General features: G+C 49.8%; 1 protein-coding gene across 1 annotated transcript in view; it reads left to right on the top strand.

Annotated features, from left to right (window-relative positions):
• The first annotated feature begins 1,152 nt into the window (after window positions 1-1,152).
• Pip4k2b (phosphatidylinositol-5-phosphate 4-kinase type 2 beta) overlaps window positions 1,153-21,423 on the top strand; it is a 34,472-nt gene continuing 14,201 nt past the window's right edge. The window contains exons 1-3 of the mRNA XM_051158449.1: window positions 1,153-1,401; window positions 14,395-14,492; window positions 17,371-17,467. Of these exons, the coding sequence (XP_051014406.1) occupies window positions 1,243-1,401; window positions 14,395-14,492; window positions 17,371-17,467 (354 nt within the window). The 5' untranslated portion in view covers window positions 1,153-1,242. The remainder of the gene's footprint in view (window positions 1,402-14,394; window positions 14,493-17,370; window positions 17,468-21,423) is intronic.

Genomic DNA, 21,423 nt, shown 5'->3' with positions numbered 1-21,423 from the left:
GCGCTCTTAACCCATACATTAGTTAAGCCATTTCCTTGTTCTACTAGTTCCCAATTCAGCCTAAAATATATTTGGATTTTTTATGCACTAAAATTCCAGGCACTGAAATTCTTAGAACTCAGTTTCCCCCCAGAGAATGTATTATTCATTTAATCACCTCGTCCTGCCGTCCTGTGCTAGAGTTAATTATGGCTTTTACTTTATTACTTGGCAATAAAGGCTACATTTATTTTTGTAACTATGTAAAGAGCGACCGAGCACGTGCACGGTACTGAGTTTTCATATCGCCGCACAAGTATTGACCCTGTGATTTGTATTGAAAACAGAGATCCTTCGTCCAAGAGGAATTACGTAATAAACCATGGGCACTTAACAGATTTCTTGGAGCAAGAACGAAAGGATTATTAGGCATCTGCAGGTGCTAGCGGTCTCTAAACTTGACCCTCAGTTTAGAGGCCAGGCGGCAGGTGGGTGGGGACGCGGCCCATTCATAAAACCTAGGATTCTCGGCCTGCTCCTCTGATTGGCCCCGGGGAGAGGGGGCGTGTCTCGGGGGGTGGGGCGCGTCGTCTGCCCAGGGGAGTGGGAAGATCCACGCTTGGGTGGAGCGAGGGGGCGGTCCCTGGTTTTCCGGGTAGGACTTCCTTTTCCCTTCGCCGCGTTACTCTTCTCCCCTGCGAAGGTGGGGATGGTATGTCCCAGCCTCCTCTCATGCCGGCCCCTCTTCCCCTCCCGAAGCTGTGGCGCTGCCGCCATCTTGGTACTTCACGTTGAAGCAAAGCCAAATCCCGGCCTTGAGGGTGCCTGAGCAGGGAGCCCTTCTTGTGGAGTGTCTCGAGACTATCCATTCCCTGTCTTCCTCGCTCCCGCGCGTGAATCCGGCTGGGTTCCTGCTAGGCTCCCGGAGGAGGGGCGGGCGGGACGGCTGCAGGCGCCCCGGGAAGGGCGGTACCATTCCGATGTGGAGGGGAGGGTCGGGAGCTGGTGGGCGGTGCCGCCCGGGGGCGGGGTGAGGAACGGGCTGGCCTGCTCCCCGGGGCGGGGCGGGGCGGCGAGGGCGGGGCGTGGGGCGGACGGAACCACCGGGGCGGGGTGGGGAGGTAACGGGACGGGCGCGACCATGGCTCCGTGAGGCAGCGGGGGTGGGGATCGGTTCGGGGGAGGCCTGGGGCCGCTTGCTGGTGCGCTGTCTCCGCCACCCCCCCTTTCGCTGCCGCCGCCGCCGCCGCCGCCGCCCCGGGCATGTCGTCCAACTGCACCAGCACCACGGCGGTGGCGGTGGCGCCGCTCAGCGCCAGCAAAACCAAGACCAAGAAGAAGCATTTCGTGTGCCAGAAAGTGAAGCTATTCCGGGCCAGCGAGCCGATTCTCAGCGTCCTGATGTGGGGGGTGAACCACACGGTAACCAGCTTCCCCGTGCGCGTCCCCACTCCCCAGGGCCTCGCCACGCTCGCCCGTGGGTGACGCCTGCAACCCCTCCGCCGAGCCACTTGCATGCCCGCCCACCCGTGCACGCTCTCCGGCCGGGCGTGCACTCCCCGTTCGCCACGCGAGGCCTGGTGTCCCCGTGCTATGCCGTCGTCGTCTCCCCTTCGCTCCAGCCCCTCTGGTTCCTTGCGTCGGTATGCTAGCTCCGTGCAACCCCGGGGCTCCAAGGGAAGGCCTGGGTACTGTTACGACGCTGCTAGAGACCTCTTGTCTCTTATAGCTAGCTGCCTGCCAGATCATTGCCCAGTTGACAGGGCAAGCGGCACTGGCTTGTCTGAATATTCCTGTTTGTGGGTCGTTTCATTGGTGTGGCTCCTCAAAGTTTCCCATTTTTCTAGGCCTCCTTACCCCTGGCAGTGGAAGCCTCTCTGGGTTTCTTTTCTCCTTTTTCACGAAGACATAGCAACCGCAGAAGCAGAGGCTTCTCTGAACCCCAGACACTTGACTTGGGTCCTCTTGGATGAAGGAGAGGAGTGAACACAAGGCTTGAGGGACCGTAGACCGGGTTATAGGAATAATGTGTCTTTTACCTGTTCTTCGGTGGTGTTTCAAAGATGTTGACTTCTTGTCTATCGTATGGTTTTTCCAGGCTGTGATAATGGTGATTACTGTCCCAGATGAGCCCCGGGTGGCTTTGGGAGCGTGCCTTTGTCAAGTAGTTGCGTGTGGACAGTTATTAGCTGGTTGACTTTATGTGCTGTTCAGGGTCTGTCCTCTCCTAGCCGCTTGCCTCTACACTGGGAGCGAACAGACGACGGGATAGGACCTGAGGCGCTGCTAACTTCACCAGCCACAAGTTTAGAACAAGGGGAATGAAGGGTTGTGTCTCCTGTGGGTTCCCCTGACATTTCTGAACACTTGAAATTGTCCATAAGAACAAACGATGACCCAGGAGCCTGGGGTCAGCAAGAGTTCATTTTCTGTTGCTTTGGGAGAAGACCTAGAGGGGCCTTTGGCTGGAGATTGCTTCACCACCTCAGCCAGTGTGTCAGATCTCTGTGTCCCATAAAGAAGGGTGCATGTGTATGTGAGGTCCTTGCTGGCCTCTCAGGCTTGTGCGGGTTGTCTTTTTTCCACGTCATCACAGGGGTTAATGAGTGATGCCTGGACCTCTAAAGGGCTGGAGGTCAACAGCGCAGGGTTTGCTCCTCTTGTTTCCTGCTGCTTCAGGGGTCATCTGACTTTTCCAGGGAAACTGGGTCAGCAAAAACCGTGAACCCTGTATCCCTTTCTGGAAATGAGTCCTTAATTTTGTTTGACATCCTGCTTCTCACTAGAAAGCATCCTGTCTGTGTGCAGAGAGCTGGTAGAAGAAGCCTGAAGGTGGGTAACTCCGGGTCCCTAATTTCACTCATGAGACTGACATCTTTGGTAGAGGGTAGCTTGCTTGTGGTCACTGTAAGATAGATACAGTTCCTTGTTCAGACCCAAGAGGCTTGTTTGGTTCGTGGTGGTTCTTGGGTGACAGGTCTTTTGTTCCTTTTACTCTCTTATCTATGACCAAGGTTAGATGAGGGTATGGTCTTGCTAGAGAACCTGTGTGTGTGTGTCTGTCTGTCTGCTGTGCATACCAGCTCCTGGGATCGTGTATGGCATTTGGTTTTATCTTGGGCAGGCAATAAGTCTTCAAAGACATGGGCATCTGATGGAAGACTTTTGAGTGGCAAGTGGGCATGATGGTGACCATTTCCCTTTACTAGCTTTAAGAAAGTTTGATGGGCTAGTGGGAAAGATGGGTGTTAGCCAAGGTCCACACACATCTGAACATGAGTGGAAGGGTACTGGGCATCACTGCCCTGGGTTGATGAGCTTTTAAGGTCAAGTTAGTTGTCTTGCTTCCTTCTGCTGGCCTACGGAAAGGTGCTGAGGTTCCATGTGAGGTACATGTTCCCAGAAGAGCATAACGTCTTTCCATTTCTCAAGGGGATCAGGGCTGCGTTGTTCCTGGAGAGTCGCTGGCCTTTCTCGAAGGTTCCCTTTCTTCAGAAGCTTCCTCTTTGCCGCTGATTTCAGATAACCACCTTTTCTTCAGTCCCTCAGTTTCCTAGTCTTTGAAGCCTTTAGTCATGTTGATCTGGAGCTAAATGGTATTTCAGATGTGAATGCATATGTCTATGGCAAAAGCCAGTTGCCTTCTCATGAGTGGAAAAGAGAAACCTTTTTTAAAAAGAACTGTCTTGTTTTGGTAAGAGAGGCATTTGAACTCATTATTGTCATCGGAGTCCCTGGAGTCCCTCACTCCAGGAAGAAAAGAGGGTAGAGAAAAAAAAAAACCAAGATGATAAGCTGGGTGTGTCGACACACACCATTTTATCCCAGCACTTAGGGAGGGAGGCAGAGGCAGGCAGATTGCTGTGAGTTCGAGGCCAGCTTAATCTATCTACAAAGTGTCCAGGATAGCCAAGGCTACATGGAGAAACCCGGTCTGCCGACAGGGCGGAATTAATAAGGAAAGAAAGCAAGCTGGCATTTTAGTGGATGAAATATAGTTCAAAGGGTCTGGAATTAGGGTCCTCTTTGAAGGAGCACAGAACAGGAAGTCTGGGTGTCTGGTATTTGTTGGTCCCTTTAGGAACCACGTATGTGTGGAGCCTCACAAGAAAGAGTAGTAGCAGTTGATGGTAACTCTGTATTTACTCATTTGAGAAGCCGCCAGCTCTTCCCCAGAGTGGCTGTACCATTGTACATTTCCACCAGCAGTGTATGATGTAATTGTTCCAGATCCTTGTCAACACTTGTTACTGTCTTTTTTAGCATAGGCATTCTAGTGGGTGTGAAACAGTATCTCATTGTGATTTTGATTTGCATTTCTCTGGTAACTAATGATGTTAAGCATCCTTCCCTGTGCATTGGCTGTTGTGTATTTTCTTTGGAGAATGTCTATTAAACCCTTTGTGCACTTAAAAACAAATTGTGCTTATTTATTTATTTATTTTATTTATTTACTTTTGCAGTCCTGGGATATGCTTATGAGCTGATTACCTTGTGCATGCTAGACAAGCACTTAAAAAGAAAAAAGAAAAGAAAACTTTAAGATAAAGTCTTATGTCAGGCTTGAGAACCATCAAGAGAGGCTAGCAACCCACCAGGAGCAATGCAGCCGGAGCCTCTAGCTCTCAAGCTGGCCTCAAACTCTCTGTGTAGCCTAGCGTGACCTTGAACTTCTGAAACTCCTGCCTCCACCTTCTGGGTTCTAGATTTACATGCATGTGTCATTTCTCTCAGTTTTATGCAGTGCTGAGTATCAAAGCTAAAGCCATGTACGTATATACCCGGCAAATGCTCTGCCAACTGAGTTACAGCCTAATCCCCCCCCCCTTTTTTTAATGGAGCCTCATTAAGTTGCACAGGGTGGCCTAAACTTATTCTGTATCCCGGGCAGGCTTTGGATTTGCAGTCTTTCTAAGCAGCTGGGAAATCCCCAGCTCCACAGGGTCCAGTTGATTTTCTTTTGAGCCAGCATCTCAGTGTGTGGAATGTGGTCTTCCTGTTTCTCTCTTCCTCTCCCCCCCATCCCCTCCCACCCACCCCACCCCCCAGTGCGGAAGTGCGAGCCGCGGTCCCCAGCCTTGCTTCTTCGATTGTTCGGCCTCTGCATTATTTATGCTCATGGCTCGTGGAATTAATCATGTGGATAATCCAAAAACCGTGTATATGAGGAGATGCGCCAGACTGGCCTCCCAGGGAGGTGTGCTTAGCCTGAGTTCCGGGACGCACTCCATGCTGCTGAAGGGGAAGGCTGGTGGGCCGTGCGGAGAATACAGCGCGCCCACATCTCCTGCAACCTTTCCTGCTACAAAACTCTTCAGTCTAGCAAGTAAAGTTTCCTTTTCTCTCTGGTACTTGTGGCCTCACCGTCAGGCTATAGCCTCAACAGCTGACCTTAACCTTCCTCCCAATCCTCCGGACAGGGAGACATTGGCACAGTTACAGCCGGCTTGCTTGTCTCCCCTGGGTTTAACTTTCTGCTCACCTTCATCCTGCAGACCCCAACTCCTACGCCCCGCCCCCCTCCTCCCCCCCCCCCCCCCCCATATATCCTTCAGCTCAACTTTTATCGAGCAACTCGTAGGTTCCAGTCATGTGCTAAGGGGTCTTAGTCCAGTGAAGAAATCAGACGTGTAAAGACGTAATTACCTGGCAGCATAAATGGCCCGGCAGGAAAAGGCGCCTGCCGCCAAGCCTGACCGGATGTATGCATTCGATTCCTGGGACCCACTTAGAGAAGAGAGAAAAAACGGCTCCTGTTAGTTGTCCTCTGACCTGCACTGTGGCACCCACAAATAATAAATAAGTAAACAAACAATAAGTAAATAACTGATTAAATAAACAAAATCACCTGACCGTGATACTTAGTTTGTTAGGGTGCACAGAGGGACAAGTAATTGATCCATCCTGGGAGGGGGGCGCAGGGAGCCTCTCAAGACAGGGCTACAAGACAGGGCTATCATTCAGCCACCACCTCCCGTGTTTTTTATTTTATTTTATTTTATTTTAAAGAGACAGGGTTTCCCTGTGTAGCCTTGGCTGTCCTGGAGTCGCTTTGTAGACCAGGCTGGCCTCGAACTCAGTGATCCACCTGCTTCTGCCTCCCAAGTGCTGAGATTAAGGGCATGTGCCACCACGTCTGGTTCAAACAAAGCTTAGTGTTTTGTTTTGTTATCATTTTTATTATTTATTTTATGTATAGAAGTGCTCTATCTGTATATACCCCTGCAGGCCAGAAGAGGGCGCCAGATCTCATTATAGATGTTGTGAGCCACCATGTGGTTGCTGGGAGGAGCCAGTGCTCTTAACTGCTGAGCCATCTCTCTAGCTCCCCCCCTTTTAGATTTATTTATTTATTATGTATACAATATTCTGGCCGCATCTGTGTCTGCATGCCAGAAGAAGGCACCAGATCTCATATAGATGGTTGTGAGCCACCATGTGGTTTGTTGGGAATTGAACTCAGGACCTCTGGAAGAACAGACTGTGCTCTTAACCTCTGTGCCATCTCTCCAGCCCCAGGCTCCCCCTCCCCGCCCTTTTTTAAAAAAAAGAATTACTTATTTTTCTTTTATACGTATGGGTGTGTTGCCTGCATGTAGTGCTCACAGAGGCCCGGAGAGGGCGTCGGGTCCCCTGTAAGGGCAACAGGTGCTTTTAACCATTGAGCCATCTCTCCAGCCCATATCCTTTCCATTCTTGTGGCCTTACTTTATCATATGGGCCCATAAATGCTCTCCCTGCACACATGGGCAGACATACGGACAAACCAAATAAATGGGGGAAAAGACATAGAAGAGAAAATTCATTGAATATACTGATGTTACCATCTTAGAAAGCATTAGACCCCAGCCATGGTGGTGCACACCTTTAATCCCAGCACTCAGGTGGATCTCTGAGTTCGAGGCCAGCCTGGTCTACAAATCTAGTCCAGGACAGCCAAGGCTACACAGAGAAAACCTGTGGGGGTGAGGGGTGAGGGGGCGGAGGAGCATCAGAAACCTGGCATTTAGTCAATGCAAGCGATTCTTATTTTAATCAGTTGGTCTTTTGTGGTGCTGGGTGTTGGAATCAGTTGCTGCTCTAGGCAAGCTCTCTAATGCTGAACTGCGTCCTCAGCTCCTTCGTTTCATTTTATAACCCGCTATCCTGCAACCCCCTTCCCCCCAGCTTCTCTTCATTGTATTTTAAAACATTCATTCATTTATTTGTGATCCTCTGTGCGTGGAGGTTGGAGGACGACTTTTAGGAGTCAGTGTTTTCTTCCACCCTGAGGTGTCCAGGGATGGAACTCGGTCGGTTCTTTAGGATTGGCAGCAGATGTCTCCCTGTAGCTCACCCACTCCCCGTCCCCCTTTTTAAGCTCTTTGAGATAAATATTTCTTTCTTTCTCTCTCTTTTTTTTTTTTTTTTTTTTTTTTTTGTTTTTTTCGAGACAGGGTTTCTCTGTGCCTTTTCTTTCTTTCTTTTTCTTTATCTTTCTTTGGGTTTTGTTTGTTTTATTTTGTTTTTTCTTTTCTTGGTTTTTTGAGACAGGGTCTCTCTGTGTAGCTTTGGCTGTCCTGGACTCACTTTGTAGACTCCTCTGCCTCCCATGTGCTGGGATGAAAGGCCTGCGCCACCATGCTCAGCTTGTTTTTTTGTTTTGTTTTTTTCAGACAGGATTTCACTGTGTCACCTTGGTTGTCCTGCAACTCACTCTGTAGACCAGGCTGGCCTCAAACTCATAGATCTGCCTGCCTCTGCCTCCCAAGTGCTGGGATTAGAGACCCGGTTTTTCAAAACTGCCTACCCTTGGGCTGGAGGGATAGATCAGAGGTTAAAAGCACCAGCTGCTTTTCCACTGGTCATGAGTTCCAATTCCCAGCAACCGCATGGTAGCTCACAACCGTGTATAATGTGATCTGGTGCCCTCTTCTGGCATGCAGGTGTACATGCAGGCTGTATGTAGAATAAGTAAATAAATAATATAGTCTTAAAAAAAAAAAACCCAACTGCCTACCCTGGCCTTGAACTTGCCTCAAAGCCCAGTGCAGGCTGGTCTTGAATTCATGGTCCCTCCAGTTTCAGTCTCCTAAATGGCTAGGACTGAAGGCTTACACCCCCAGGTTCAGCTAGCTGTTACTTATTAATATCCATGCCCCAACGGCTCGTTTCCTTGTCTCTGCTATAGCACCCCCCAGCCCCTTACCGCTGACCTGCACCCTCCCACACGTGCCTGCACACCCTTGCTGTTCCAGAAACACGCACTGCATCTCACAGCTGAGGCCTGGCTCTGGCCATGCCTAGCACCCACTTGGAATTCCCTTCCTTCGGTTTTTCTGTTTGTTTTGTTTTGAGACCTATCCTAGACCCCTTTCAAATGTATTTCTCTGCCACTGGCTCTAGCAACCAGCACTCTCTTCCCCACTCCCAGACAGAGTCTGTTGTCCCCTAATCTGGTTTTTTTTTTTTTTTTTTCATCTCCCTTTACACATAACACAGCTCCAGCACCCATCCCATTGATTTTGGTACTTGTCTGTCTTCCCAGCCAGATGGAAAGATGTCTTTCTGTTCGCATATCCCAAGCTGTTAGCGCACTCCAGGCCTAAAGTCAGTGGAGTTTGGCTCAGAGACTAAGCCCGATCAGGGAAGGTACTGAGGGCCAGGCCCGGGATTGAAGCCTGGCCCTGAGGTGGACGAGAAGCCATGGAAGATTTTTAAGCAGACGTGTAACATGATCTTATGTAGAGTCTTCCAGTGTCAGGTGTCCGTGGCCACGTGGGAGAGGCTTAGGTGCCCTGTCTCTAGACTGAGGTGTGAGGGCCAGAGATCTGCCCTTGGGACCTCTGTTCTCGTCTCCCCATGTGCCTCTTCATCGTGTCCTCCCCGAGAGTCCCTGTGTGGGGTTTGTCTCATGTTCCCGGTAAGAGCATGAGTGTCTAATTTCTCTTGTGTATGTGACATCTCCGTCCCTCCCCCTCCCACACATACACCCAACATAGAAAGAAGCATATAGTAGCTATTTCAGTAAGTCCTGTTCAACTGAGATTGATTGGCGCTCCCTGGGGGATATAAAATTTAGTACAACCAAGGGGCGGGCGGTGGCGGGGGGGGGGGGGGGGAGGGCAGAACTTCTGGTTTCCTCCAGAGAAACAAAGGCGCGATACAGATTGATCACCATTGTATGATCTGAGTTTAGAAGTTCTCCCGTTAGGTTGCATGCCCAATAAGGATGGAATGGCAACCCAAAGAAAGACAGTTTACAACCACTTAAACTATGTTACAGTCAGAGTTACACAGAGGGCTGGAGAGATGGCTCAGTAGTTAAGAGCACTTGCCGCTCTTCCAGAGGACCAGGGTTCGAGTTCCTAGCTTCCATGTTTGGTGGCTCACAAACAACTGTAGCTCCAGCTAAGGAGATCTAACATCTTTTTCTGGCCTCTGCAGGCATCCTTATGTATGTGGCAAGCATATAGTCTTTCTCTCCCCCCGCCCTCTTTCCCCGCCTCTCTTACACACACACATACATACACATGCAAGCACTCACACACACCCACACACATAAATACACATACATATTAAGAAAGAAGTGCCCGGGCTGGAGAGATGGCTTAGAGGTTAAGAGCACTGACTTGCTCTTCCAGAGATCCTGAGTTCAATTCCCAGCAACCACATGGTGGCTCACAAGCATCTATAATGATGAGATCTTGTGCCCTCTTCTGTTGTACATGCAGGCAAAACACTGTGTATATGACAAATAAATAAATCTTTAAAAAAAAAAAAAAAAGGAAGTGCATACTACTTCTGCAGGGACCAAAAGTTCTCAATTCCATTTCCAGCACCCACCTGGGAGGTAGCTCACAACCACCTGTAACTCCAGCTCAGGGCCCCAACATCCTCTTTGTTTTGTTTTTGTTGTGTTGTTGTTGTTGTTTCGAGACAGGGTTTCTCTGTATAGCCTTGGCTGTCCTGGACTCGCTTTGTAGACCAGGCTGGCCTCGAACTCACAGCGATCCGCCTGCCTCTGCCTCCCGAGTGCTGGGATTCAAGGCGTGCGCCACCACGCCTGGCCCAACACCCTCTTATTGCCCTTGGGTACCTATACTCACTATGTATCTATCTATGCACAGAAACATACACCTGAAAACATAATTAAAAATAAAGCTTTTTAAAAAAGGATTTAGGGAATTAATGAGTAAAGCATTCCTTCGTGGTTCCTGTTAGAATAATTCAGCCTGGTCCTATTAGAATAGTCAGTTGGGAGGCAGCCCAACTGTGAGTTCCAGGCCAGCCTGGTCTACAAAGCGAGTCCAGGACAGCCAAGGCTACAAAGAGAAACCCTATCTCAACACCCCCCCCCCCCCCCCGCAAAAAAAAAAAAAAAGAAAGAAAGAAACCAAAAAAGAAAAAACAAACAAACAAAAAATGAGTCATGGTTAATATACAGTCCTCTAGTTCCGGAAGTGTCAAGCCCTGGCCTTAGCACCAAGTTGTGTCTTGTATTAGTCCAGAGTTAGTTTGTAGCAGGGTGTGTAACGTTTGGAGTAAAAGTATTCTCAGAGCCTCAGAAATGTTCTTCCTGATGGAGGGGTGAGCTAGGAAAGCAGAACTGAAGTTTGGAGTGGTGCACGGGGATCACATGTTTGAGGCCAACCTGGTCTACATATCAGATGCCAGACCGGCCGGGACTACATATGAAGGCACTGTCTCGGAAAACAAAAGCAAAAAGAGAAAAGTCAGAATTGAGGCCGGGCATGGTGGTGCACGCCTTAATCCCAGCACTCGGGAGGCAGACGCAGGCGTGTTGCTGTGAGTTCCAGGCTAGCCTGGTCTACAAAGTGAGTCCAGATGGCCAAGGGTACACAGAGAGACCCTGTCTCGAAAAAACAAAAAGAAAAAGAAAAATCAGAATTGGCGAAAAGCCCTGCATTCCATGTGTTGTTTAGTCTCTGTGTTTCACCTGAGTTTTGTTTTGTTTTGTTTTGAGCTAGGGCCTTACCGCCATGTAGACCTGGATGGCCTGGACCTGGCTGTGTAGATGCGGCTGGTATCCATCTTAAAACAGCTCTGCCTGCTGCTGCTTCTGAAGTGCTGAAATTAAAGGCCTTTTCTCCCTTTTGTTTTTAGTGTGCGTGTGAGTGAGTGTGTGCGAGTGTGCAAGTGTGTGATCCTCTTGATGTCTGACTCACCCTCCTGTCTCTGCCTCCTAACAGCTCAGACTCCAGGCATGTCCCACCACACCCCACACTTTGTTACCTTTGCAGACAGTACCTTCCTGTGTACCCGAGGCTGGCCTTTTAAAATTTGGGGTCCTCCCGCTTCAGCCTTCTGAGTGTCTGTTTCTCCTTTTTTTTTTTTTTTTTTAAGAGCAAGGCTTAAAAGTCAGGAAAAAGGAAGTGGGGCAACCGCCATGAATTGTTTCTGGTGGCAGAAAAACAAGGCAGTGGAACAGTTTCCGCTGTAGGCACAGATTTGACAGTCAAATTCTCGTGCCTGCATTGTTGCAAGGCAACTGTTCTGTGGCTAGTGGACGGGGTAGCCAATAAAGGTCACCAGTTGGGGAGGCTGGAAATTATAAAGCTGCGTTTATCAAAGAAAATTGAGCATCCATTGAAACCCAGGAACTTTTACTGTACAGTTTACTGACTTTTGGAAAAGGCAGATGCTCATGTAACCAAACACAGGTTACTTACATTTATTTATTGTTTATTTTGCAGTGCTAGGATTTGAACCCAAGGCCTTGCATATGCTAGGCAAACACTCTGCCACCGAGCCAAGTGCCCAGCCTTTTGTGCTTTCTTTTCTTTTAGACAGGGTCTCATGCAGCTCAGTTGGCCTTGAACTCCTGATTTTCCTTCTACCAAGAGCTGTGGTTACTGGCAAGTGCCACCACTCCTGGTCTTGGGTTAATAAAACCCTGGAATGTGCTGCTGCTTCTTTTTGGTTGGTTTGTTTGTTTGTTTTGTTTTTTATTTGTTTGTTTGTTTTGTTTTGAGACAGGGTCTTTCTATGTAGCCCTGGCTGTCCTGAAACTTGCTATGTAGCTCAGGCTGGCCTTGAACTCACAGAGCTCCACCTGCCCCTGCCTCCAGAGTGCTGGGATTTTTCTAAAGTGCCACCATACCTGGGGAGGAATATGTTTCTTATGACCTTTTACTCCCAGCAGGCAGCTACACACACACACACACACACACACACACACACACACACACACACACACACACACACACACACACTCATATTCTCTCTCTCTCTCTCTCTCTTCCTCAATTTACCCATAAGTGCATTTTGGCTTTTCACCAACTCTGGGAAAGTGGTTCACTGGCCCAGTTAACTTGAAACTTACTCCATCATCTGACATTATTAAGTAAAAAAGATTTAGAACATAAAAGGAGCAACAAATTAAATGCCAGTTCCCCCATTTGTACTCCTGATGGAGTCCTAATGACTGTAGGGTATCCCCTTCTGCCACTTGGGGCCTCGGGTAGATAATAGGGATCCTGCAATGAGCGTATCTGGGAGACATAGGCTGTGCCCCTCACCCCGAGTCCATTAAGTCATGACTAAGGTTTCCCCCTGTAAATTCTGAATGCATTAGTGGCAACTGGGTTGAGGGTCAAATGTCAAATGCTCTGCTGTGATGGAGTAGGACATCTGTGGCTAATTAGACCATTAATTGGCTAAGCAAGATAGGGAAGTGCGGGGCTGGAGAGATGGCTCAGTGGTTAAGAGCCCTGTCTGCTCTTCCAAAGGTCCTGAGTTCAATTCCCAGTAACCACATGGTGGCTCACGACCACTTATACTAAGATCTAGTACCCTCTTGTGGTGTGCAAGCTCACAATGCAGGCAGAACACTGTATAAATAATAAATAAATAAATCTTAAACAAAACAAAACAGGGAAGTGCAGGATCCGTCCTCAGCTCTGCACCAACCGGAAGCTGGCTCCCTGTCTAGGTGTGTGTGTGTGTCTGTGTCTGTCTGTCTGTCTGTCACACTGAGAAGGCTTGTCTGCAGTAGGGGCACCCCCTCTCCCAATTCAGCATAAGCAGGTTATTGCATAGTGAACTAGTTCTGCTTTCATCTGGAGAGCCCAAGTGAGCCAGGGCCCAGATGTCTGACTCCTCTGCTCACTGAAATTAATCAATTTGTTTTGAGACAGGGTCTTACTCCGTAGCCCTAGCTGGCATAGAGCTCATGGAACTCTATGTGGATCAGACTGGCCTTGAACTCATTAGAGATCCAGCCTGCGTCTGCTGAGACTAAAGAAGTGCAACACCGTACCCCATCATTTTAAATTTAATCCTTTTCTTTGGAAATACAAGTTACACCCACTGTGATATACCCAGCTTTTTTCTTTTTCTTTTCTTTTCTTTTTAAAAAAGATTATTATTAGCCAGGTGTGGTGGCACATGCCTTTAATCCCAGCACTCGGGAGGCAGAGGTAGGCGGATCGCTGTGAGTTCGAGGCCAGCCTGGTCTACAAAGTGAGTCCAGGATGGCCAAGGCTACACAGAGAAACCCTGTCTTGAAAAACAAAAAAAAAAAAAAAAAAGATTATTATTATTATTATTATTTTACATATATATTTTTTTTTGTTTTGTTTTGTTTTTCTAGACAAGGTTTATGTTATCTTGGCCATCCTGGACTTGCTTTGTAAACCAGGCTGGCCTCGAACTCACAGCAGTCTGCCTGCCTCTATCTCCTGAGTGGATTTCTTTATTTATTATTATGTATACAATGCTCTGCCTGCATGTACACCCGCAGGCCAGAAGAGGGCATCAGATCACATTATAGATGGTTGTGAGCCACCATGTGGTTGCTGGGAACTGAACTCAGGACCTCTGGAAGAGCAGCCAGTGCCCTTAACCTCTGAGCCACCTTTCCAGCCCTTGAGCTAGTTTTTTGAGTGACTCTCAATTTATGTTAATAGCCAAAAGGCATTAGTATGCATGGAGGGTGGGGGGGGGGATTCGTTCATTAATGTGCTTATTACAGTTGACAAATATTTACCGAGTAACTGTGATGGACAAGTCAGGGTGCCATCATGGGAGTCCCCAGTGGTCAACTAGGTGATCCTTGCTAGCACAGTCATCAGTGTGGCCTGGCACATGCAAGGTTCTGGATTTGATCCCCAGCATCAGAGAGAAAAGAAAGATCAGTCATTATGGCATTACCTAGCTGAAGGTTAGCAGGCCCACGAGGTTTATCAGCATTAACTGAAGTGTGTGGGAGGCCTGAGGGTCAAGGGACGCGTCAGGTGCCTTCGGAACTCAGGAAGAGAAGGTGGAGGTGGGGCTGGGAATGCAGTCTTCCAAGGAAGAGCAGAAAGCAGGCAGAGAGAGTCTGGAGTGGGGGTGGGTGGGGGGTGGGGGGTCATGTGCATTGCACCTTGCGTGTTCCATCTCCAAGCCCTCACTTTTGCCCTTGCTCTGCAGATCAATGAGCTGAGCAATGTCCCCGTCCCTGTCATGCTGATGCCGGATGACTTCAAAGCCTATAGCAAGATCAAGGTGGACAATCATCTCTTCAATAAGTAAGTGGTCCCCTGCGGGGCTCGGGTTTTGTGGACAAATCTTTTACTTCCTTAAAACACCTGACTAGGCGGGTGTGGTGGCTCATGCCTTTAGTCCCAGCAGGGAGGCAGAGGCAGGTGGATCGCTGTGAGTTCGAGGCCAGCTGGTCTACAAAGTGAGTCCAGGACAGCCAAGTCTACACAGAGAAACTCTGTCTCAAAAAGCAAAAAAACCCAAAACAAACAAAAAAAAACCAACCTGACACTGTGACATCAAGTACACTTGTTAGCAGAGTTGACAAACAAGCCTGGAAAATAATACATTTTAAAATGTGATTACCCCCCCATGCATGTCATTGCCTTTCTGGATCAGCCTACTTCCAGTGTCCCTTGGGGCGTGTGGCTGGGCCCCCAGTGATTCACCCAGGGCCAGCACCAGGGAGCTGAGGTAGCTGGTATGCCGCAGCCTGGGCCCTATCTTCATCTGCACCGCTGAGCACTGAGCTTGTTCCTGGCCGAGATGTAGCAAGTCCTTGGTTCTCCCACCTGAGTGTGAACGGAAGGCTGAGCTTGGTGCACAAGGTCACTACCCAAAGGAACACTTCTCACTTCCGACTTTGTGGTTTTGGGACTTCAGACCAACGTCTAAAAGTTGACATTTCTGGAGACCTTCCAGTGGTCATCTCTTGCCTAGCACTGTGAGGGGCCTACTCTAAAGCGTTGTTTGCTTGTTTTTTGAAACAGGATTTGTCTATGTAGTGCTGGCTGGCATGGGACTCACTATGTAGACCAGGCTAGCCTTGAGCTTTGGTGAACTCCTTACCTCTGACCCCTCAGTGCCAGCATTATTCAGAGTGGCCTGAATCCTGAGGTGTGGACAAGGTTGGCCTCAAATGTTTGGGAATCCTCTTGCCTCAACCTCTGGGATGCTAGTATTTCAGATGCAACGCCCTCCCACCTGCCTGCCAAGCCTTTACTTGGTATTGCTGCCGCTGCTGCTTTGATACATCATCTTACGTGGCCTTGAACTTTTGACAGTCCACTTGCCTCCGGCTCAGGTGTTCACCCCGCTCCTGGCTCGCTCCTGAGCCTTTTGGCAGCCTGAGTTTTACATTTCACCATGAGCCACTGTAGAAACCTTCTGGCACCACCCCATGCTCCATTCCACATGTCCCTCCTGTCCTCGGTCACTACCGCCTCACCAGCTGGGCAGTCACCATAGTATTTTCAGGCTGTCTGCCCAGAGGAGAAGCTGGATTTCAGAACATCTCCCAGTGGCTTTTCTCTGCTATAGTAGGTAGGAACATCTTGTTCTAGAAGCTGTCTGTCTTCAGAGCAGCCACCTCCTAAGTGTCCTCCTGAGGCATGGTAGCAGCCCTCCACTCAGACAGACAAAGTACTGCTGTTTGGGAGGTGAGGGCTGTGGGGGTGGAGGGAGTTTCCCATCTCACTTGCATCTTGATCCAGAACAGACTCCCTGAGCTATTACCTTTTGTTTTGTTTTGTTTTTCGAGACAGGGTTTCTCGGTGTTAGTCTTGGCTGCCCTGGACTCGCTTTGTAGACCAGGCTGGCCTCGAATTCACATCAGTCCGCCTGCCTCTGCCTCTCAAGTGCTGGGATTAAAGGCGTGCGCCACCACGCCCAGCTTCATTTCAATATTATTATTCACTATTATATAATTACTATTAGACAACAGGGCTGTTCTAGAAGACATATAGGGAGGCGTGAGGAGGAGCCGTTATTTGGTTGTCAGGAAGTCTATCATCGTGCTGTAGCTAGAGGGCTTCCGTCCAGAAGGGGATCCCTTGGCAGAGTTGCCATAAAGGAGGAGATGGGGACGAGCCCTCATTTTCACATCGTGTTCTCTCTCTCTCTCTGGGAGTCTGGGCTTGACTAAGGAGTGGCACCTGATTCCAGGACTGGCACTGGAACTCAGCTGTAGAACACTTGCATTGTGGGGCCACAAACCCCACAAACCTTGCATTCCTAGGCAGCTGGCTGACAGCGCTTCAGCGCACACCTGGTTTGTTTGCTCGAGGTGTGTCTCACTGTACACCCCAGGCTGTCTGGAGCTTACTAGGTAGCCCCAGTTGCCCTTGAACTCTCAGCACTGCTGCCCTAGTCTCCTGAGTGCTGGCATTACAGGGGAACACTTGGATCAGACTGCCTTTACTTTCATCTGCGGACATCCACGCAGGCCTTCCTGGACATAGGTATCGTCAGAATGTTTCCATGGTAGCATCCCAGAAAAGAATGGCCTCATAATGAGAAAGATCTTTCTAGGCAGTTACTCTCATGCCAGCATTTTTTTTGTTGTTGTTTTTTGTTTTTTGTTTTTTTGAGACAGGGTTTCTCTGTGTAGCCTTGGCCATCCTGGACTCCCTTTGTAGACCAGGCTGGCCTCGAACTCACAGCAATCCGCCTGCCTCTACCTCCTGAGTACTGGGATTAAAGGCGTGCACCACCATGCCTGGCTTCTTTTTAAGTTTTAAGGATAGCACACAAACAAACAAAAATGTCACACAAAATACAAATGTGCAATAAGATGAGTTTTTACAGAGATGAGATGTAAAGTTCTACCTGCCTCCAATCACCTACAGTGTTTGTTGGAAATGCAGATTTTTGCAGGCTGTGGTGACGCATGCCTTTAATTCCAGCTCTTGGGAGGCAGAGGCAGGGGAGCTCTGTGAGTTCAAGGCCAGCCTGGTCTACAAAGTGAGTCCAGGACAGCCAAGGTACACACAACTCTGTCTTGAAAGAAGCAAAAAAACAAAACAAAACAAAAAAAACAAAAATTGAGACTCACTTCAGAATTTCTTCGGGCCACACTTTGAAGCACTCTGGTGTCACTCCAAACAGGAAAGGGTGTTTCACAGAACCTGTGTCTGCTTTCTCCAGGGAAAATCTCCCCAGCCGCTTCAAGTTCAAGGAGTACTGCCCCATGGTGTTCCGAAACCTCAGGGAGAGGTTTGGTATTGATGACCAAGACTACCAGGTACGGATGGACGGGGCTGTCTTGTTAGGAATGAGGGGGTCAGGAAGTCTCTAGACAGGCAACAGACAGGTTGTCAGCTGTCTCTGAGTTGCTGCATCACCCGGTCTGAGCTCACTCCTACAGGCAGCAGACAGGACTGCTGAGCCTTCTGGGGCTTCTGAGGATTGCCTGGTGAGGGAGGGAGTGGCGTGGGAGCAGCTTCCTTTCAGTCTGACATTCCTAGTCGAGGCTGAAGAACCCGCTCCTTCACAGTTTGACTGAGCTAGAGAGAGAGCATAAGCAATGATGCCTGTTAAAAGCAGATAAGACACATTAGTCTGCAGGCGTGGTGGCGCACACCTTTAATCCCAGCACTCAGGGAGGCAGAGGCAGGCAGATCGCTGTGAGATCCAGGCCAGCCTGGTCCACAAAGTGAATCCAGGACAGCCCAGGCTACACAGAGAAACTTTGTCTCGAAAAACAATAAATACGTGGTGGCGCCCGTCTTTAATCCCAGCACTCGGGAGGCAGAGGCAGGCGAATCGCTGTGAGTTCGAGGCCAGCCTGGTCTACAAAGTGAGTCCAGGATGGCCAAAGCTACACAGAGAAACCCTGTCTCGAAAAACCAATAAATAAATAAATAAATAAATAAATAAAAAAAACACATTAGAAAAGGAAGACACCGGCCGGGCGTGGTGGCGCACGCCTTTAATCCCAGCACTCGGGAGGCAGAGGCAGGTGGATCTCTTGTGAGTTCGAGGCCAGCCTGGTCTACAAAGCAAGTCCAGGACAGGCAGGGCTACACAGAGAAACCCTGTCTCAAAAAACAAGCAAACAAAGAGAAAAGAATAGAAAAAAGGAAGACACCAAGGGTGGCATAACACACTGCGGATCTACTGCCGAGTATGAGCATCACCTCCTAAATATGCCCCTGTCCTATGGTAGGAGGGTTAGGTATGGTAGGAGGGTTAGGTATGGTAGGAGGGGTTAGGTATGGTAGGAGGGGTTAGGTATGGTAGGAGGGGTTAGGTATGGTAGGAGGGGTTAGGTATGGTAGGCGGGGTTAGGTATGGTAGGAGGGGTTAGGTATGGTAGGAGGGGTTAGGTATGGTAGGAGGGGTTAGGTATGGTAGGCGGGGTTAGGTATGGTAGGAGGGTTAGGTATGGTAGGCGGGGTTAGGTATGGTAGGAGGGTTAGGTATGGTAGGAGGGGTTAGGTATGGTAGGAGGGTTAGGTATGGTAGGCGGGGTTAGGTATGGCAGGAGGGGTTAGGTATGGTAGGAGGGGTTAGGTATGGTAGGAGGGTTAGGTATGGTAGGAGGGTTAGGTATGGAGGAGGGGTTAGGTATGGTAGGAGGGTTAGGTATGGAGGAGGGGTTAGGTATGGCAGGGGGGGTTTAGGTATGTAGGAGGGTTAGGTATGGCAGGAGGGTTAGGTATGGTAGGAGGGTTAGGAGGGTTAGGTCTGGTAGTAGGGTAGTATGGCAGGGGGGGTTAGGTATGGTAGGAGGGTTAGTATGGTAGGAGGGTTAGGTATGGTAGGAGGGGTTAGGTATGGCAGGAGGGTTAGGTATGGTAGGGGGGTTAGTTATGGTAGGAGGGTTAGGTATGGTAGGAGGGTTAGGTATGGTAGGAGGGGTTAGGTATGGCAGGAGGGTTAGGTATGGTAGGAGGGGTTAGGTTGGTAGGCGGGTTAGGTATGGCAGGGGGTTAGGGTATGGTAGGAGGGGGTTAGGTAGGGTAGGCGGGGGGGTTAGGTATGGCAGGAGGGTTAGGTAGGTAGGAGGGGTTAGGTATGGTAGAGGGTTAGGTATGGTAGGAGGGTTAGGTATGGCGGAGGGGTTAGGTTATGGCAGGAGGGGTTAGGTTATGGTAGGAGGGGTTAGGTATGGCAGGAGGGTTCGGTATGGCAGGAGGGGTTAGGTATGGTAGGAGGGGTTAGGTATGGCAGGCGGTTAGGGTATGGCAGGAGGGTTAGGTATGGTAGGAGGGGTTAGGTATGGCAGGAGGGGTAGGTATGGCAGGGGGGTTAGGTATGGTAGGAGGGGTTAGGTATGGCAGGGGGTTAGGTATGGTAGGAGCGGGTTAGGTATGGTAGGAGGGGTTAGGTATGGCAGGGGGTTAGGTATGGCAGGAGGGTAGGTTATGGTAGGAGGGGTTAGGTATGGCGGTTAGGTATGGAGGAGGGGTTAGGTATAGTAGGAGGGGTTAGGTATGGTAGGAGGGGTTAGGTATGGTAGGCGGGGTTAGGTATGGCAGGAGGGTTAGGTATGGTAGGCGGGGTTAGGTATGGCAGGAGGGTTAGGTATGGTAGGGGGGTTAGGTATGGTAGGGGGGGTTAGGTATGGCAGGAGGGGTTAGGTATGGCAGGAGGGGTTAGGTATGGCAGGAGGGTTAGGTATGGCAGGAGGGGTTAGGTATGGTAGGAGGGTTAGGTATTGGCAGGAGTGTTAGGTATTGTAGGAGGGTTAGGTATGGCAGGAGGGTTAGGTATGGTAGGAGGGGTTTAGGTATTGTAGGTGGGTTAGGTATGGCAGGAGGGTTTAGGTATGGCAGGAGGGGTTAGGTATGGCAGGAGGGTTAGGTATGGCAGGAGGGTTAGGTATGGTAGGAGGGTTAGGTATGGTAGGAGGGGTTAGGTATGGCAGGAGGTTAGGTATGCAGGAGGGGTTAGGTATGGCAAGGAGGGTTAGGTATGGCAGGAGGGGTTAGTATGGTAAGAGGGGGTTAGGTATGGTAGGAGGGGTTAGGTATGGTAGGCGGGGTTAGGTATGGCAGGAGGGTTAGGTATGGCAGGAGGGTTAGGTATGGTAGGCGGGGTTAGGTATGGTAGGAGGGGTTAGGTATGGTAGGCGGGGTTAGGTATGGCAGGAGGGTTAGGTATGGCAGGAGGGTTAGGTATGGTAGGAGGGGTTAGGTATGGTAGGAGGGTTAGGTATGGCAGGGGGGGTTAGGTATGGTAGGAGGGGTTAGGTATGGTAGGGGGGGTTAGGGGTTAGGTATGGTAGGAGGGGTTAGGTATGGTATGGGGGGTTAGGTATGGTAGGAGGGGTTAGGTATGGTAGGGGGGGTTAGGTATGGTAGGAGGGTTAGGTATGGCAGGGGGGGTTAGGTATGGTAGGAGGGGTTAGGTATGGCAGGAGGGTTAGGTATGGTAGGAGGGTTAGGTATGGCAGGGGGGGTTAGGTATGGTAGGAGGGGTTAGGTATGGCAGGGGGGGTTAGGTATGGTAGGAGGGGTTAGGTATGGTAGGAGGGTTAGGTATGGTAGGAGGGTTAGGTATGGCAGGGGGGGTTAGGTATGGTAGGAGGGGTTAGGTATGGCAGGAGGGTTAGGTATGGTAGGAGGGGTTAGGTATGGTAGGAGGGTTAGGTATGGTAGGAGGAGTTAGGTATGGCAGGAGGGTTAGGTATGGTAGGGGTTAGGTATGGTAGGAGGGTTAGGTATGGCAGGAGGGGTTAGGTATGGTAGGAGGGGTTAGGTATGGTAGGAGGGTTAGGTATGGCAGGAGGGGTTAGGTATGGTAGGAGCGGTTAGGTATGGTAGGAGGGTTAGGTATGGCAGGAGGGGTTAGGTATGGTAGGAGGGGTTAGGTATGGTAGGAGGGTTAGGTATGGCAGGGGGGGTTAGGTATGGTAGGAGGGGTTAGGTATGGCAGGAGGTTAGGTATGGTAGGAGGGGTTAGGTATGGTAGGAGGGTTAGGTATGGTAGGAGGAGTTAGGTATGGCAGGAGGGTTAGGTATGGTAGGCGGGGTTAGGTATGGTAGGAGGGTTAGGTATGGCAGGGGGGGTTAGGTATGGTAGGAGGGGTTAGGTATGGCAGGAGGGTTAGGTATGGTAGGAGGGGTTAGGTATGGTAGGAGGGGTTAGGTATGGTAGGAGGGGTTAGGTATGGTAGGAGGGGTTAGGTATGGCAGGAGGGGTTAGGTATGGCAGGAGGGTTAGGTATGGTAGGAGGGTTAGGTATGGTAGGAG

Source organism: Acomys russatus, chromosome 16, assembly GCF_903995435.1.
Source record: "Acomys russatus chromosome 16, mAcoRus1.1, whole genome shotgun sequence".
NCBI lineage: Eukaryota > Metazoa > Chordata > Mammalia > Rodentia > Muridae > Acomys > Acomys russatus.
This window is presented reverse-complemented; position numbering and strand designations above follow the sequence as displayed.